General features: G+C 33.3%; 1 protein-coding gene across 1 annotated transcript; it reads left to right on the forward strand.

The window, feature by feature from the left end:
• The first annotated feature begins 972 nt into the window (after nt 1–972).
• On the forward strand, nt 973–8,173 carry LOC139897042 (biotin carboxylase 2, chloroplastic-like). Its single transcript, XM_071879682.1, has 17 exons — nt 973–1,125; nt 1,353–1,424; nt 2,605–2,930; nt 3,724–3,865; nt 4,124–4,222; nt 4,315–4,371; nt 4,506–4,577; nt 4,912–5,001; nt 5,237–5,296; nt 5,604–5,789; nt 5,917–6,009; nt 6,089–6,170; nt 7,048–7,154; nt 7,378–7,453; nt 7,554–7,600; nt 7,696–7,758; nt 7,847–8,173. Exons 2-17 carry the CDS (start codon nt 1,371–1,373, stop codon nt 7,901–7,903), a joined length of 1,611 nt encoding a protein of 536 aa, XP_071735783.1. The 5' UTR covers nt 973–1,125; nt 1,353–1,370; the 3' UTR covers nt 7,904–8,173.
• Nucleotides 8,174–20,600: the final 12,427 nt, after the last annotated feature.

Genomic DNA, 20,600 nt, shown 5'->3' on the forward strand with positions numbered 1-20,600 from the left:
ATCCATTTCTTTCTACATTAGGGGTGGGAATGCCAGGTGGATCAGCACCGCTCCCCTCCTTGGGGGCTCGAGGTGGGATGTCGGTGTATTCCGAGGGTGGAATAATAATCGAGAAGAGGAAACCCTACCAATATTCAAGGCTTGTTGATTGCTATGCATTTTAGCATTTAAATTTTTAGTTTTTTTTAAGTTTTATTTTTAAATTTTTAGTTTTTTTTAAGTTTTATTTGATTTATTTCAGATCATCTTTTCGTTTTAAGAGTATTTTATGTACGGATGAAAGTCACTCTCATTTGTTTTTTATTTAAATTACGAGACAAAAAAATCAATCAAAAGTCTCATATCCTCCAAACTCGCATATCTCATAAACTCCAACTCGATTATACTTTAATCCTTTAATTACTATTTAAAACACACGTAGTTAACTAAAAATTAAGAAGATTATATAGTAACAAAGTGTTTACATAATTTATATTATTATTCTCATCCTCATTCTAACTTTAATTCTAACTCTAGATCTTATTCTAATCATCTTATAAATATAACTAAGTAATTATTATTATATAATATCATATATTTATATTATCTAATATTCTTATTATATTATATATTGTATAGAATCTAATACTTAATTTGTCTCAAATGTATTTTACACAGATAAAAAATACATTATAAGAAAACGTGACTGTCACATGTATTTTTTGTTAACTTCTCCGTCTTACCCACTATTATTATTTAACTTTTTATCTTATATACAAGTAAAAACAGAAACTAACTTTTATAAGATATGAAAAATACTAACGATAGCCCTAAAAGTAGTTGTTAATTTCCTTAACGTTTTTACCATTCAAAAGCTACCACATTAAATTAAAGTTAAACGTAAGCGTCTACAAGTTATTTTATTTTATTTTATTTTTATTTAGTTATTTGTAGAAAAAGAAAGTAAGAAACTACGATTTTGGGCGGAGAATTCAACAGGATACCATCATAGATTTCATCGACAACCTCACACTCCATTGTTTACTTTACTTGTAGCACTCACTCTTTAATTCATTGTTGTTGCACATTTTTTCGCTTAACTGCTCCGCCTAATTTTCTTCAATTTTTGTTCTTCTCTTATTACTTGTAAGTTCACATTCTTTCAATTACCACAATTTTATTCCTAATTTCAATTGGATCTTATAGCTTCACAATATGTACTTACTCGATCATTTTATCATTTTAATAAAATAAATCTGTAGTTATCCACATCTACGTATATATATATATATATATATATATATATATATATATATATATATATATATATATATATATATTCAATTGATCTTGTGTATTCGCGTGTTTTGCAGCAATTGATATAGGAAGATATGGATTCTGCAGCTATGACATTTTGTAGTAGTAAACCTATCACATCTCCTCCGGTACGTGTATGTATAAATCGATATATACGGTTGTTATTAAAGTAATTTTGTTCTATTCTGTGGTGAATTTAATGTGTGATGCGGTTGTATTCTGATGAATTAATTTATAAATGATAATTGATTGATTGAGAATAAGTTGAGGTTTTGTTTATTTAGAAGTTGTAAATGCAATTGGAATTATTTCTGTTATGCGTATATACTATGATTGATTTTATAGTTTAATAAAAGTGCTTAATGTATGTGGAAATGGCTATGGTTTGAAGAACAACTGTTTGATTTAGTTATATTTAATGGTTGCAAGACATAGCTGATTTGCAAAAATGATGAATCTTTGTTGATATTATCTTTTAGGGTTAAAGCTATAAATATGACTTATACTTTCACTTTTGTTCCAATTTAGGCTATATACCAAAAAAATGTCAGTGTAGGTCACATACTTTCAAAAAGTGTATTAGTGATACATTGGAACAAATCATTTTTTTGTGTGTCCTACATCGTAACAAAAATAAAAGTATATGACCTATTTGTAGCCATATAAAGTTCAAAAAAGTGCTAAACAATTAATTTTACCGGTTCAACATGTAACCGCCAGTCACCAGTTGTTTACATTAGCACACTTTTTGAAAGCGTGTGACCTACACTGGTATTTATTTGGGTATATAACCTACATTGCAACAAAAGTGAAAGTATAAGGTGTATTTATAGCTTTAACCCAATTTTAAGTGGTATGGGAAACAAAAAAAAAAAGTGACGTAACATTGGTATAACGTGGGACGAACCAAAAGCCGTTTAGCTCATATAGTTCGAATAAAGGAAGTAGTATTATTACTAGACGTGTCCAGTTTGTGATGAGAATATGTTCTTATAGAGGCTCTACTTTGTCTGCATTCAATTCCAGGAGAATAAAAGCTAGTATTGTCTTTTGTGGGTTGTGAGTATCCAAATAGTCAACTTGATACTTAGTTAAGACCCCTGTTTTTGATTTATTTTGAAGTGTATATACACAAAATGTGATTATTGAGTTATAAACATTCTTAGATTCAAAGTTTATGAACTTTCCTTGCTTGAATGTAAGAGTGACTGTGTTTGTTTTCATAACTTGTAGAAAACTGATTAGAACTTTCTATTGGTACAAATGTATTCCTGAATAAAACCATTCACATGTTATGTGTAATATTAGGGTTTATTTATTGGGAGGTCTAGTGGAGTTAAGAGCTCCCAGTGTACCTTTTTGGCGGGAAATAAGGTGAGCTTTCCTAGGCAAAGAGCCCAGGCTTCCCAGAAGGCTCGTAGAGGAGGCAAACCTGCAGGTGCACTTAGTGTTACTTGTCGTGCCGAAAAAATTCTGGTGGCAAACAGGGGAGAAATTGCAGTGAGAGTGATTCGAACTGCTCATGAGCTAGGTATCCCATGTGTTGCAGTCTACTCCACTATCGATAAGGATGCACTTCACGTGAAACTGGCTGATGAATCAGTTTGCATTGGTGAAGCTCCTAGCAGTCAATCGTAAGTTGATGTATCTTCATCACAGTAGGTAGTTCCAATTCATTTCAGCTTACTCATATTTGTCATTGCAATCATGATACTTCTGGTGTGTAGTTTAATATGCGTATCCATCTTTCCACTCTGTGTTGAAAAAGAAAAGGAAAGTGGAAACTCTGGTTTCTGTCTAGCCTTATATGAGTGGTTACTACTGTGTGTTTGGATTGAGGGTTCACAAATGAGTTAATGTGAACATGAATGACAGACTCCCTGGAAGTCTGGTCTGGAAGACTCATCTCTATCTTTTAACTGTGGACCCTACAAGCTCTCGTTTCTTGTGGACATGAATGACATGCCTATAATGATTCTTAACCGAAACCCTGTGCTGCCTTAGTTTCTACCATGAGTAAAAGCTTAAAAATCTGATGTTTACAGCTATGTAAACATGCTTTGGAATGAATACTGATCAGTGGCTGTACATGTCTTGAATTAATTTTCAGATAAAGTTGTTACCTGGTGAAAAGCGTCGGAACAAATAAGATATATGTGTATCCTTTGAACCATAGTAACTGTTTGGCTATCTCACGATATACATTCTACCAACATTACATCTCATTGCTCTCTATGGTCCTTTCATTTTTATTTATTGGGATTATAACTTGCACAATGATAATCATGCACCACCAAGAACAATTTTGAAAGAATATTTATGAGAATACTACTTTTCTGATCTTATGTTGAATCTAAGCAGCTCTATATAACAACAAATAATGATCTTATATTAAATCTAAGTTGTGGTTTTTTTTATCTTTATCAGGTATTTGCTGATACCCAATGTACTTTCTGCTGCTATCAGTCGTGGATGTACTATGTTGCATCCTGGTTATGGTTTCCTTGCTGAGAATGCTGTTTTTGTTGAGATGTGTAGAGAACATGGTATAAACTTCATTGGGCCAAATGTAAGCAATTTTATTATCGTCAATAAATACAGAAGATGCTTCATGAAGTTTATAGATGATATTCAACGAGTTTTTTTACTCAATACATGTTTTGAAGATTCAAATGTATATGAAACATTGTACCTTTTACTCTGGGAACTGGCATCTAGTTAGGCCTTTAATGAAATTTAATCAACCGTGTATTTTATAGTTACCCGTCTACATGTCGAATTTTTCCGTCATGCAGTGTATGTGCGTTGTTTAATGATCTCTTTGCAGCCTGACAGCATTCGCGTAATGGGGGACAAAGCAACTGCCCGAGAAACCATGAAGAACGCAGGTGTTCCAACTGTACCAGGAAGTGACGGCCTTTTATCGGTATCTTGATACATTTATATGCCATAATGATTTAACAATTTTCTGATTTTCAAAAACAGTCTTTTCAGTGACATTTTCATTTTTTTTAATAGAGCACTGAAGAAGGCATCAGGCTCGCTGACGAGATTGGCTTTCCTGTGATGATTAAGGTAAGGTGTAATGTTTTTTATGCAAGACATATGCACATGTTTGTCGCTACCCTTTTCAATTTAAACGTTGAGTCAATACAAATTAGTTTTACAGAAACCTGACTATTATTAATAATTGTTTGTATGCTCTGAAGGCTACAGCTGGTGGTGGAGGTCGTGGCATGCGTCTTGCAAAAGAGCGTGGTGAGTTTGTGAAGTTGTTGCAGGTATTAGTTTACATCTTGCTTCATTGTTTACTTTTAATGTTTATTTGACCATTTATGCCGTTTTGTTATTATTAAATATTCAATATCATATGTTGTTTCCATACTATCCTTGAACCTCTTATTTAGAGACTTCATCACATTATAAACAACATACTAATGTACCTAGTGAATCTATGTGACTATGTCATTACTCTTTATTTCGTTCTTGGTTTATTGTACCAACCACTTGACAAAGAAAAATGGACTATCTTCTTGTAATTTTGCATCATTTATCATATTTAAGATGCTCTTTTTCTAGTTGTCTCTAAATATATTCAAATTTTGGTCATTATAGCAAGCTCAGAGTGAGGCTGCAGCTGCATTTGGAAATGATGGTGTATATTTGGAGAAGTGCATTATAAATCCTAGGCATATTGAGTTCCAGGTAATTGTTTACCGCCGTAACAGTCGATAGTGTGAAAAGTTGAAGAGGGGCAAACATAGTGGACTAACATGTGAATATTCTTTCGGTGTTGTGCTTTTAAGTTTCCCATAAAGATTCTTTTTTGTTGACATACATTTTCTTTTATGCCTACCGTTATCATAAAAATGTTACTTAAGTGTTTGCTTACAATCCTGTTGATTACTAACTACATGCTATGTGCTGCGTTTGCGTTCAGGTTCTTGTAGACAAATATGGAAATGTTGTTCACTTCGGGGAACGTGACTGCAGTATTCAGGTACATATAAAATATACAAGAGTATTTTTTTTTTCTTTTTTTTTCTTTTTTTTTTAAATTCCTGTCTGTCTTAATTTGGATGCATTGTGTTCTATTGGTAGACGGTAGACCTTTAACTTTAGCTATAAGCAGAACAGAAATTCTACATTCTAATCGATCTTAAGCAGCATTTAATGAAATTAACTAGTTATAGCTAATTAGATTAGACAAGAATTTAAAAAAAAAAAAAAATTTCATGTCTAGTGATAGAAATCAAATGATAGTTTTAGTTACTTGATTATAACTGAAATTGAGTATGCTTGTGCAGAGAAGGAACCAGAAACTGCTTGAAGAAGCCCCTTCACCTGCATTAACCCCAGAGCTGCGAAAAGCCATGGGTGATGCAGCAGTTGCTGCAGCAGCATCAATTGGCTACATTGGTGTTGGTACCGTCGAATTTCTTTTGGATGAAAGATGCGATTTCTACTTCATGGAAATGAACACTAGAATCCAGGTCGGTTCAATAATTTATGTATAATCATGTATTTCTATTGGAAATAAATGACTTTATTGTGCCAACTGTTGTAAATGTTTTAAGCTCTTTTTTTTTTTTTTTTTTTTTTTTTTTTTTTACAAAATAGGTAGAACATCCAGTTACTGAAATGATATCTTCGGTCGACTTGATAGAGGAGCAGATCCGGGTAGCTATGGGTGAGAAACTTCGTTACACACAGGTACTGAATTATTACTTACGTCAGACTCGTATGTATTTATATGCTTTTTTATATGGATTTGTTGCAATGCTTTTAACAGGATGAAATTGTGCTTAGAGGACACTCAATTGAGTGCCGTATTAACGCCGAAGATGCTTTCAAAAATTTCAGACCTGGACCAGGTATGTTACCATTCATTGAGATTGGATCATTTTCGACAAGCATGGTTTTACCAAACGTGGAAATTTTGAACATTTACTTTGAACAAGTCAATTCGAGCCGTGTTATCTTTATAACGGGTCTTAAAAAAAAGTAATCTCTTAGGAAAAGATTGAATGAAATTATCCCAAAAATGCCCAAGACCTTTCAAATCACACTTTCATACAAAATAGATTATTATTGAAGTAATATAGCTTTTGTAATCATATTTGACACACTGATTAATTGCAACAACTGCTACAGTTCTCAGACAAATGATAATCGTTTAGGTCAAATCCGGCCCAACTTATATCAGCCCATACAGCAATTAACTGTTTCGCCACCTCTAGTGTTTGTATATTATACAGAGCGTGAACAATATGCTAGTTTTCTTTGTCATACCCACAAATAGTCTTTTTCATGTTCATAGAGTAGCATTGTGGTTGGCCTTGCTAGTTTTCTCGGTTATATATGGTTATCATCTCATATGCTCAATCTTGTACGAGAATAATGTTAGTTCTTAATGAGATGAACGGATTGTTACGAAAGGTTATAGCTTTTTGTGTGAAAAAGAATTTGCAAGGCCATACTTTCATATGCATAAATAATAATAAAACTGCAGGTCCCATTAATGAAGATGAGTTGTACTAGCTTGAACAAAATTTATTTTATCTTTTTTAGAGCGGCATATTGGAATAAATGTTATCAAATAATTAAGTTTATAATTTAAAAATGACATGCTTACGTGTTTATAACTGTTACTATTCGTTCTTTGCTGCATATGATTGATTTTTGAATCAGTTGATGGATGAGCTCTTGATTCCTTCCTTTTTTTCCTTTTTTGTTTTTTAAATATATCAGGGAGAATAACATCTTACTTGCCATCTGGAGGTCCATTTGTGCGAATGGATAGCCATGTATATACTGATTATGTTGTACCACCGAGCTATGATTCTCTACTTGGAAAGGTTTGTAACTTTTTCTAGGACTAATAAATTTCCATGTAAATTAAATATTAAATATTATAGCTTAAATTAATGTAGTATTTTAATTTTATGTTAACGAATTTGTCAAAAAATGTAAATTCAACTTGTTTATATCTCCTTTTCAACATTATATTCTTATTCAAACTTTAAGTGTCAGTATTGGGTTCCTTCTCCCGTAACTCGAAATTGTTGGTTGTTGCTTTAGCTTATCGTATGGGCCCCGACTAGAGAGAAGGCAATTGAACGCATGAAAAGGGCTCTTGATGATACTATTATCACTGGTAAAGTAAAGCTAATACTTTGAATATTACTCTATATGTTTTTCTTTCTTTTTGTTGTTTGTATAAAGATGGTTTTATTATTTTTGATTTACATTTTCAGGTGTTCCAACTACAATCGAGTACCATAAGCTAATCCTTGACATCGAAGTAGGAGGCTTTTTTTATTTTTTTGTTCTCTTCCAAAGTATTCATCTTTTCATGCATTTAATTCTTGTTTTTATGTCCTTCACTTTTTGTTTCAGGACTTCAAAAACGGAAAAGTAGATACTGCTTTCATTCCAAAGCACGAAGAGGAATTAGCCGAGGTAAGTGTTACGGTATATAAAATAATGAAACTGAGTATCGTTAGCAGCGAACAGATCACTGATTATCTGTTCACGATTATGCTTGCAGCCACAGAAACTGATTACAGCAAATGGTGCTAAAGATGTCGTTAAGGTTGTAGCTTAAAGAGAGACTTCTTACCATATATTCCTGTATTATGCACACAAAAAAAAAAAAAAAAAAAAAAAAAGTGGTGTTTTTTGTGTCTGAGTCTTGTAATCGTCCAAATGTCTAAAGATAACTTTGAAGCTATGGCATCTGTTAAATTTGAGACTGAATTATAGAGGTCCTTTGATAATCTGTTGTCGAATTATACTAATAACATATACGATCTGTATCCGTTAAGTTGCTAACTGAATAACAACATTTTATGTGAACTTGTACACCCACGTTCAGTTGTTTACTTATTGAATGAAATCCCCATTGAGCATAATATGTGTGTGTGTTAAGACGTACGCATAATAAAAAGATGATGACATTGATAAAATAAAAGGAAAATACGATAAAAAGACGATTAAAACATCTATCAAATGAGTATGGATCTGATATTTTTTTTAAAAATGTTTTGTTAATATATGTCATAATGTAATAAGAATGATCCACTCTTCACTCGCTTTTCAGTATTTTGGGTCATAATCCTATGCAGGCTTTTGCTTATTGAGGGGGCTTATACCCTTATCTTCCCTGTGTGACACATTAAATTGTATTTATTAAACTCGTAATTTTTTTTAAAACTCGTAATCTACTTAAATATCTGAATTTATATTTATGATGTACACCAATATAAATATAAAATTGAATTTTTTTTTTTTGAAACAGCGATTGAGATCACTCGAGGGGGACTAAACAACCTGTTGCGATCATCTTCCGTTTCGACTATGCCGATGCAGCGATAATAACCCCGCCTCATCGCTGCCCGGGAGGAAACCTTGAAACCGATCCAAGGGCACGGCCAAGTAAAACCCCCTCCCCTTTAATCCCCCAAATGAATTTGTGTTTTTAATATGTAGCCAACGAGGGTCGAACTCTAACCTCCTCTAAAGGAGGCATGCCACCAACCGCTGGACCACATCACAACTTCTAAATATTAAATTGAATTAATTATTATTTTTTTGAACGGCAAGCTTGTAGCAGTGTATCATTTGTTTCAACGACACTCATCATTTGCACACACACGCATTCGGGAGGAAACTCGAATCGCATTACAGGAACCCGACCCTTTAAACATCATGAGGGGCAGGCGGACCGGATTTGAATCCTGAATGGATTCGGGAGAAAATCCCCCACGGGTCAATCTGGATATCCATATTTCAGGCATATTAATTAATATGATAGGCAGAGCGAGACTCGAACCCATGACCTAACTCCCAGCCCCAAACACACAAGGTGAAAGGGATGCCGTTGAAGCAATATGATACAATATATATTAGATAGGTATTTTTCATCAAACAAACCAAAAACCTGTTTATCACTAATATCCTCCAAAGATACACAAATTTTTTTTTTTTTTTTTTTTTTTTAAAGCAAGCAATTATATTATATATGAACAAAATGATACAAAGAGAACCCAAGCCCACGAAGCTATTTACAAGCTATAGACATTCAAAACAAAGCTACACAAAACTGTGAGTATTTAACTAACTTCTTAACGTGTAGAAATTCAAAACATAGTTTAAACTGTATTTTGATTTTGATTTCTGTTTCTATTTCTATTTCTATAGGATCAGAAGTGAGTTAAAACTAAATCCTGCTTTCTTAGTTTAAACACTTGTCGTAGAAACTATACTACTACAGACATAACATGTACTATGATTTTTAAAAATCATGATGATTTATTGATATCAATAGTCACTGTATATGTACAATAAACCTATCCAATCCACATAAGATATGTTATTAATTTCCACAACTATGAAAACTAAGTTATCAAAATAATCTAAAGCTAATGATGATTAATTACACAAGACTAAACGTCGAGAACACGAAATACAAATATACTTGCGTTTGTTGACACTCGAAATAGGCAGGCAGCAAAACTTCCATTTGCTCTCTAAATCAACTGCTTCCACTTTACCTTTACAATATGGACACGCCCCGTTGTTTGACACTTGTCTACGGAGCTCTTTTTCTTCCTCAATACAAACGTAAACCAATCCCATATCCTCAACTTTTTACGGTACGTAAAACGATAAGAAACTGATCGCACCCTTTGTATACTGTGAATGGGTTAGAATCTTTATTGTTGATGTTTGAGGATTAATATGGGTACAAAATGAGTATATATTCAGGGTAGTTGGTAGCTAAGGGAGGTTAAGTTACACATAGATTGAAAGGAACTGTGTTCTAAGTACATTTTTGTGTGCTTATATAATATAATGCGACTGTTGGGGTCCAAATGATAGCGAGTTGAATATTCTTGGTTTCTTGCTAATTTCCTCTTTGATCCCTTTCAGTTTTACTATAGTTGCACGTGATGCAGGTGCATTGTTTAGTATTGTAAGAGCACTGGGAGTGGTGACTGCGGTCACTTGGCATGTTAGGCCTGACTTGTTGAGTCAGAAAAAGTGGGGAGTGATGACATATGTCAGTTAGTATGTTACTTGTTAAAATAATATTATTTTTGTATATGAATATGCCTCAAAACAATTAAATTACCCGTCGCCTACACGACTGACCAAGGTGGGACGCAAAGAAGTGACGGGGTGGAGGAGTCGGGAGACTTGCGACGAGGTGGGGGACGGGGTAAGTGACGAGGTCCACTCCCTGACTCCCAGCACTCTTACGTAGTTTACATGTTATGAGAATGAGAGATGATGATAAAAGAAATTATAAACTCAATTTATGTAATTTTGCATCGTATTAATGGATTTTAGATGAGCATAAACTATTAAATTATCAACTTACTATATTTTCTCCAAATGTGTAACTAGTAAAAAGGTCCGTGCAGTGCGCAAAATGTTTTAGCGAATCGATATCACTGTAAAATAATGGCTATGCAATGAATAATAACTATGCAATTTATTTTAAAGTGATTATTTAATTTAAAACTTCATACAATGGTTATTTGAAATTGTATAATCTTTATTAAAATTTAAAGACATTATTTAAAATTATGTAACCATTATCTAAATGTAAGAGTAACTTAAAATCACATAACCATTATTTTATTTAAATCACATAACCATTATTTTTTTTTTTGAAAGGCAAAAATTACTTATATTAAAAGCACAATGGCAGCCAAAAAACAGCTGCCAAAATCCCACAACAATTATACAAAAGGTGCCAAGGAGGCATCCCAAGGAAACATATGTAGAATACTCACAACTACAAAACTTAAAGTACTCGACACGTTACAATAACTCAAGCGATAGAACGAGGGTTATAGATCCAAGTATGTCAATCAATCGTCTTTGTCCTACACCTTTTTGAGATCTACTCGAAGCTCTTACTTTGAATATCGCTTACCGCAACCTGGACATTCCAACTTTTATTCTTGAAGACCCTCTCATTCCGATTTTTCCAAATAACATACACACTTACCCATAGCATTCCTTGCCACAACTTTCGCCCCAAGTCTGAGTCGAAATGCCCCAATTTCCCTTCAAGTAGCTCAATAAGATTTATATCCGGAGGAAGAGTGATGTCTCACCAATCGAACACTCTTTTCCAAACTTCCCACACTTTTTCACAAAACAAAAGGGCATGCCTAATACATTCGAGATCATTGTCACGGGATAGATAACGAACCGAATGCAAGTCGATACCCCTTTTATCCAATTCCAAAGGGACCGGTAATCTACCTCTTTTAGCTCTCCAAGTAAACACCTCAACTTTTTTAGGGACGAAGTTATTACGAGAAGTACACAAAGTGGACGAACTCGAAGGAAGAACCTTCGAGTCGATTAGTTCCTAAAGGATCTTTGTTCTGAAATCACATAACCATTATTTGAGTGAAAGAGTTCCATTCTATTTATAAATATATTTACATTTTAGCCATGTTATTTAATACTTTTAGTAAAAAATAGTTCACCACCTATTTGGGCCAATGAGGTTCAATTATTAATACTTTTAGGAATAAAAAAAAAAGTTCACCACTCATTCGAGCCAATGAGGTTCAAGAACCACTTAGGTGGTTTAATGTATTATAAAATCACTGGTGAAATCACAGGTTTGTTTAAATGAAACAGTTTAATGATATGTTTTAAGTATTAAGTGAACGTACATGTTAAAGTCATTTAGTTTAATCACCCGTGGAACCACATATTTCGACTAAAAAAATTTTCGTTGTTTTTACAAACATATTGATATAATTTGGTCAGAATAAATACATTTATTCACTCACCACTTTCTTCCAATTTTCATCACAATTATAATTTTTCTTGTCATAAAAGCTACATCACAACATTTTATTGAGACATGTATTTCACATACATATGAACGTAATTAATCCCGCAAAGAGAATTCATATTTGAATAATAATAATAAAGTCTGCTTTAAATTAGAGTATTTATATTTTTAATAATAATTATTAGTAACAATAAATGCCTCTTTATTTTTTTTAAAAACTAAATACAATTATTATATGAAGCTTGTAGTCTTGTACAATATGCTTCAAAGTTTGTACACGTGTTCATGGAGTGTTTTGTAAAAGATTGGACAATTTGTTTTAAAGTTTGTACATATGATCATGAGGTGTTTTATCATAAGGTTGTACATAATGTTTCAAATATTGTACATATGGTCATATGAGTGTTTTACCATAAGGTTGTACATAATGTTTTAAATATTGTACATATGAAAAGTTGTGATGTGGTCCAGCGGTTGGTAGTCTGCCTCCTTTAGGGGAGGTCAGGAGTTCGACCCCCGTTGGCTACATATTAAAAACACAATTTCATCTCTGCAATGAAGTATCCACCCATGACACATTTCCTATATCGTTTGGGGAGGGGGGTGGTAAAGTGGAGGGGGTTTTACTTGGTCGTGCTCTTGGATCGGTTTCAAGGTTTCCTCCCGGGCAGCGATGAGGGCGAGTTTATTATCGCTGTATCGGCATAGTCGAAACGGGAGATGATCGCAACGGGTGGTTTAGTCCTCCTCGGGTGATCCCAATCGCTGTCCAAAAAAAAAAAAATTGTACATATGGTCATTAGGGTATTTTATCATAAGGTTGTACATAATGCTTTATATATTATAAATTAACATGTTAATATTTTTATTATAAATAATTAATTATTTTAATGACAACTAATGAGGGGCTTAGAATTTTTTTATTTTTGAATTTTTTTGAAACTTGTATAATCATTATTTATGACATAATAATTTTAGAAATCTATATTATACTATAGAATAAATATAATGTTTGAGTTGGCAAAAGTAATTATAATCAATAAAATATGTAATGATAACGTTAAAAAATTTGTATATATCAATTTAAAGTAAAAGAAGTAAAATTGTATGTGAAAAGTATAATACACGTATAATCAATGAGAATGTCGTATGATGTATTTTCTATGATAAGTAAATATATGTTTCTTCGTTCTTTTTTTTTTCCTACAAGCAAGTGTTGTACGTATTTGATACATCTATTTAAATAAATAACACCAAACTTGTCTCTTGGATTGAGTCAAATGATGGAAATTTCTTTAACTTAATTAACAGTAGGATTTACATGTATTCTAGTGGGGTAGGTGTTTTATGATTTGTTATATACATACTACTAGTTTTATGAGCCCGTGTGTTGCACGACAATTGTATAAATTAGTATACGATAACGTTACTATTGATACTCACAAAATGTATAATACAATTATAATAAAAAACCATTTATCACCGGTAACATTTGTATCGAAAGCTTAGTATCGAAAGCATTGTATACGATAACGTTAGTATTACACACACTTTATGAAATGTATGATAACATGATTATGAGGTATTGGAAATATTAGTATCGTAAATGTTAGTATTGAATACAATTACACTACAATAATCAGTTGTTCTCATTCAATGTTGCGAAGTTTCTTGAACATATAGTGATACGTTCATGAGCCCGTCCGTTAAAATACGTGTCAAAATGTCAAAAAGTTTGATATACTTTAAATTTATTTAAATATTATATTTTGTATTTAGTATAGATATTTGATTGTTTATTTAAATTGAGTTATATACATAATCTTATTTAACGTTTATTCATTTACTTTCCGTACATTTCACACACACATTTTTGTTGTGGAGTATAATTTATGCTCAAATATAATCGTATGTATTAGGATGCAGATCTTGTTTACTACGGAGTATTTTTTATGTGTATACCTGCTAATAGCCGATAATAATATTGTCAGATTTAATATTAAAGTAATTGTATTGTACTTAGAATATGATTAAACAATATTAACTTTTATATTTATATTATTTAATTTATTAATTTAATTTAAATTATTATATTTATTTCATATTTTTGTTAACGCCAAAAGTGAAGTTCTATTACTCTTGTTATTTTCATTTTTATATTTAAATTATTTAATTTAATATTTAAAGTAATTGTATATTATTTAAAATATGAATATTTTCCTTATTTGAAAAAATCAATTAAATAATAAACGATAGAATAACACGTGACAAGAATAAAAGAGGAGTTGACACGTCAGCATAATGACACGCGTTTTATATAATGTATAGATAGATAGATAGATAGATAGATAGATAGATAGATATAAATAGATAGATTATAATTATAATGAAACCTAAATCAATGCACTTAACAAACAAATTTTATGTAATTCAATACATACCATAGTTTTAGTAAGCTAAATATAAATTGTTGATGATTAATTAATTAATGAATATTATTATTATAGTCATGTTGATTATCTATTATTCCGTATAATATTAGTACCACGATTGAGTAGAAGGAAATTCGGTATACTTATTAATGTTCATTATCTATTATTCCGTATAACATTAGTACCACGATCGAGCAGAAGAGAATTCGATATGCTTATTAATGTGCGTGAATTGTGCACGAATTGGAGAAATTTGATGGCGTAAAACTCTAAATCGCATTTCTTTTACTTGATAACATGATAACATTTTTGTTAGAGTGCTACTACGGGGTGTGAGTTGAGGTGTCAAACCCTGCTGACAATTTTTGACGCTCATCAATTGATACTACAAGGCGTCAATTTTGACTTTAATGGAGCGTCAGTCACAAACAAAACAGGCATAAAAATTTGATACCCAGTTAAAATTTAATAAATCATATGTATATATATTACTCCATATTAACTTTTTTTCTTTGAAAAGCAAAGTAAATTCCATTGAAGATAAAACATAGTACAACGAATTAGCAGTAGAACAAGCAATTAATACTGCCACAAAACACGAAGCAAAACCCGAACACGAACATATATACACTAGCACAAAAAACTACTGGGCATACAAAGTAGTACGCATCAGCATGGAAACGAGCAGCAACAATGACCTAGAGACGATGCTATGACTGCAGCAAACGAAACACGAACTGGATGGGCAGTCGAATGTAACAGCAACAACATGCTCACTTTCTAATGCCATCAGAATGAAAACGAGATCCGGTTGCAGAGAATGCAATTGAAGCTTAATTAATTTAATTATTTCGTTGGAGCTAATCGGTTAATGGATGTCCCACATCGGGAGTTAAATGAAACTAATGTATGCATATGAGTTTAAGGAATCTCTCTCTATCACAGAATATTGATATTTGCCTATATACGTGACTCTGTGCAACACAATAATTCTAACCCTGCAAATATACATATATAATAATAATAATAATAATAATAATAATAATAATAATAATAATAATAACAATAATAACAACAACAACAACAACAATAATAATAATAATAATAATAATAATAATAATAATAATAATAATAGTAGAATAGTCACAAATATATATTAGTAATATGAAATCGATAAAAGATGATGTGCTCAAAGATTGGATAGTTAAATCAAGATAAGGTATATACTAGTAATATGAAATCGATAAAAGATGATGTGATCAAAGACTGGATAGCTAAATCAAGTCAGATTAATGTTGCACAAATATAGAAAAACCATAAAACAATGTATTAAAATCTATGAAATAAGAGCACCAGGAGTTGACAACTTTTTTCGCCGTTAACCAATTTTAACGGTGGGGACGGTGGTGCCACCCACTCCCCGCCGGCGTTAAACCGGCGTTAAATGCCTTTAACGTTGGCCAGCGTTAGCTGGGCAACGGTGGTGCTCGTTTGAATTTTTTTTATTTTCTTTGTTTTCGTTTCCTTTTTTTCGTTTTTTTTTTCAGCCTATCACCATTGTTGCTGCTGTAGATTTTAAGATGAAGGGGGAAGATGAGGTAGAAAGAGAAGGAAGAAAATAAAGGATGCTGTAAATTTAGATTTTGTTTTATTTCTTTACAATTTTAACTTTAATTTATAGTGGGCTAAAAGACATTGGGCCATACAACTAAAAAGTACATGGATCAATTTTATGGGCAAAATGGTTAAAAAATTATATATTTTTATTATTTGAATTATATAAATAAAAATAAATAATAAATAGATATTAAAATAATTAAATAATAATAAATAAAAGTATTAAAAATGAATTAAATAATAATAAATAAAAGTATTAAAATGAATAAAATAATAAATTTAACACTGAGATTTAACACTGAACCATTTCTCAAGTTTTGGCCTCAGTGTTAAATCCAGTGTTAAATTTAACACTGAGATTTAACACCGAACGACTCCCTGTGCTCTAATGAAAGTTTTGATTGTATATTTAGGTGTGAACTAACATACAATGTTTTTTTCTTTTTTAAAATGTTGACATCAGCATGCCAACATATATATGTGTTATGTATTTGTTATGTTGATGTCTGCATAATCTCATGCATATGTTTTATTTTATTATTTTTTATAATGATATTTTTTTGTTGTAGGTGTGACATATTAAATTTTATAAATACAGCTTCTCTCATTATTTTAAAAAATTAAAATAATTTTATCATTATTTTTTGATGGTCCACATGTGTAACCTGCACAATTTTCTATAGATTTTTTTAATACAATGGAAGCCATTTGCTTAAAACCAAAGTTGAAGATTTCGGAACTCGGGGAGTTCTCGAAGAACTCAGGGAGTTCTCGGCGTTTGACTTTCGTTGACTTTTAGGATAATTTTTATGATACCTGAGATTTGACCCAGATTTGACCGAGTTGACTGAGATTTGACCGAAATTTGACTGCTGTTTGGCCGAGAAACTCAATTTATCGATCGTTGACCGATTAAACCGGTCGTTGACCAACTTTTTGGTCGATTCCAAAACGAGAAATCGGCAGAAACTCCAAAACGATTTCTCGGCGAAACATGTCAGTGTTACTTAAAATATAAAAGGGCTCGCTCAAAAAACATATCAGAGTGTGAGGTGTGTCAAACATAATTATACCAGCCAAACATATCTCCTAGTCCTAGCACACATTCGAGCTAACGTACATTAGAGAGAATGTGGGAATTATCTCAAAGCTAAGTGAATTAGAGAATCCAATAGATAATATTAAATATCCCAAGCCTCGTATCAATCCAACATCAGCACATATGAAATAGTCATCATATAAGAGGATCATCGACACTGCCAAGTCTACAACGTTCGTGGATCAGACTAGGCTTACCGATAGCCTATTACTAATATCACACAGTATATAACTCATGACACAACACATGCGTCATTTGAAAGTATATTGTCCAAGATAAATAACAATTGGACCCAACCCGCCAATAAAAGGTTGACCTCTTCCGTCTTCACGGTGTCAAAACAGTGCACATATTAATCAACATACAATCAATTAATCAACATATCTATGCAATTCATACGAGCATGTAGTAACTAAACTTGTTTGTAACAACCCAACCCGTTATCCAACCGAATACGTGCAAATAATTTTTTTTTTTTTTTTACAAAGGGATGCGCGGCGCGCAACACCCCTTGTGCGCGGCGCGCTCCATAAGCTTCTGTCCGGTTTTGCCAATTTTCAAATAAAGATCCCCCACTTCCCGACACATTTAGACGAAACGCTTTTCATAACATGTTATAATAGTTAAAACTCACACGATTCAATAATAAAATAAGTTTTACGAAACCGGGCCCACATATGCCGTAATACGAGTTTCGTACAAAATATAAGTTTCGACCACACTAGTTTAAATTCCAAACTACACTTTGAGCATGGTGTTTGGGGTTAAACTACCCAAATCTCGGTCAAACTCCAAAAGCTATATGTCCAAAAGCTTCTCCTAACATAACGAAGCGGGATCACTAATCCAAACGAACGCCCTTACCCTTGTCCACGCCGAAGCCTATAAAAAGGTAAACAACGAGAGGGTAAGCAACATGCTTAGTGAATGCAATAATTATACACATACATATATAATATACCTACTTGCAATCACTTACACACATACCGCATACATGTTAGCAACATAATTAGCATACCATCTCAAGTACGAAGCTAATAATCTCCAAAACAGCAACTAGCATAATCAATAGCATATAATCGACATAATATAGAAATGCTACAATACAATACACAACCATGGTTAACCCTACTCGCGTCATGGTGCTACCGGCTCTTTGGTTCACACCATACGCATCGGTTATGACGCTACCGGCTCTTTGGTTCACATTACAACCCGAGTCATACTCGCGCTAAAGTGCTACCGGCTCTTTGGTTCACACTCTATCAACTCGTGCCGTAGTGCTACCGGCTCTTTGGTTCACACTACAACACACGTACTATGACGCTACTGGCTCTTTGGTTCACATCATAGCACAACCGCACATACTATGACACTACCGGCTCTTTGGTTCATACCATAGCATACAAATAAATACATTATATACATACGCATATAATTATTCCACTCACCTTGTATCCAAAACGAAGGTAAGCCCACAAGCTCTTCAACCGTCAACGAAATCACCTATAATATTAATATAAAGTCAAAGCTCAACTAGTTGGACTAACACCAACAACCTACTCATGTGCATTTAATGACCTAATGCATTAAATCGCCCCTTTACACCAAAATCGTTCATTTAAGGTCAAGACCATGATTTTATAGTCACACACCTATTTCGGGTCATCCACTAACCCCATTAACACCCATTTGTTTAATAACTAGGTGTGCTAGTAATTAACCAACCAATTATGACTCATAAGTCCATTTAACATTTCCAAAACCCTAGGTTAGTCATCCTTGGGTCCTCATGACCCAATCTTATCCAAGAACACCCAAAATCACCAAATATTGGTTTTATGTTCATCACTAACCCAAACCCTAACCCTTAAACAAATTAAAATAAGGAAATCAAAGTTAGAGCTTACCACCACAATCACAACGTAGCTAGTGATTAGATGAACAACTTTAAATCAACTTCTTCCTCCTTGATTTGAGCTTTCTCTCTCTCAAATGGGTTTCTCTCTCTAAACCTGAAGTAGAAAGATGAAGGTGATTGAAAGTGGAGTTATGACACTCCATCCACTGATCTTGTGGCCCTTAACTCGGCCCTAAGTGAATTTACCAAAAAGCCCTTCTAAAATATCAATTAAAAGAAACAGAATCCGGTTACAGTAGCAGTGCCCCACGCGCACCCTTAAGTGTGCACTGAGCGCACCCTGATCTGGACAGGCTCTGACCTCTGTTTAACTGCACAATATTTCCCACACTTCAAGTACACTATTTACACCACTGTACAATAATTATTCGGGTCTTACAACTCTCCCCCACTTGAATCGGAGTGCGTCCTCGCGATCCAAACCGCAGGACAAGATTGAAGATAAACCAACACAAACTCTTCGGGCTCCCAAGTAAACTCGGAACCTATACTACGACGCCATTGAACTTTAAAAGTTCTCACCTCTTTATTTCTCAACCTTTTGACCTTCTCATCGAGTATAGCAATCGGCTCCTCAACATACTCTAACTTATTGTTTAGCTCAATCTGGTCTAATGGCACCCATGAAGAATCATCCGCAAGACACTTACGGAGATGGGAAACATGAAATGTATTATGGATCCCCGCAAGCTCTTCGGGTAATTCCAAACGATACGCAACTTCACCAACATGAGCTAAAATTTTAAATGGCCCAATAAACTGAGGAGCTAACTTTCCCCATTTTTTAAAACGAATAACACCTTTCCATGGCGAAACTTTAAGCATCACCATGTCACCTTCTTAAAACTCAATCTGCCGCCTTCGTTTGTCGGCATACGCCTTTTGTCTATCTTGAGCCTTCTTCAAATGAGCCCGAAACATAACAATCTTGCTATTCGTCTCTAAAACCAAATCGGTACTCCCGATTTCTCTTTGACCCACTTCACCCCAACAAATCGGGGTTCGACACCTACGCCCATAAAGCATCTCGTAGGGTTGCATCCCGATACTAGTATGATAACTATTATTGTACGAGAATTCCACCAATGGTAAGTGCTCATCCCAACTACCGCTGAAATCAATAATACACGCCCGTAACTTATCCTCTAATGTTTGATTCGTACGTTCGGTTTGACCGTCCGTTTGAGGATGGTACGCCGTGCTCAAATTCAATTGTGTACCCATATCTTCATGAAACTTTTCCCAAAATCGAGATGTGAAACGAGTATCTCGATCCGAAATAATAGATATAGGAACCCCGTGTCTCGATATCACCTCCTTGATAAACAACTTAGCCAAGGTCTCCGACGATATCGCTTCCCGAATGGGAAGGAACAATGCACTTTTCGTCAACCGATCAACTATCAT

This window comes from Rutidosis leptorrhynchoides, chromosome 3, assembly GCF_046630445.1.
Source record: "Rutidosis leptorrhynchoides isolate AG116_Rl617_1_P2 chromosome 3, CSIRO_AGI_Rlap_v1, whole genome shotgun sequence".
In the NCBI taxonomy this organism is placed as follows: Eukaryota; Viridiplantae; Streptophyta; class Magnoliopsida; order Asterales; family Asteraceae; genus Rutidosis; species Rutidosis leptorrhynchoides.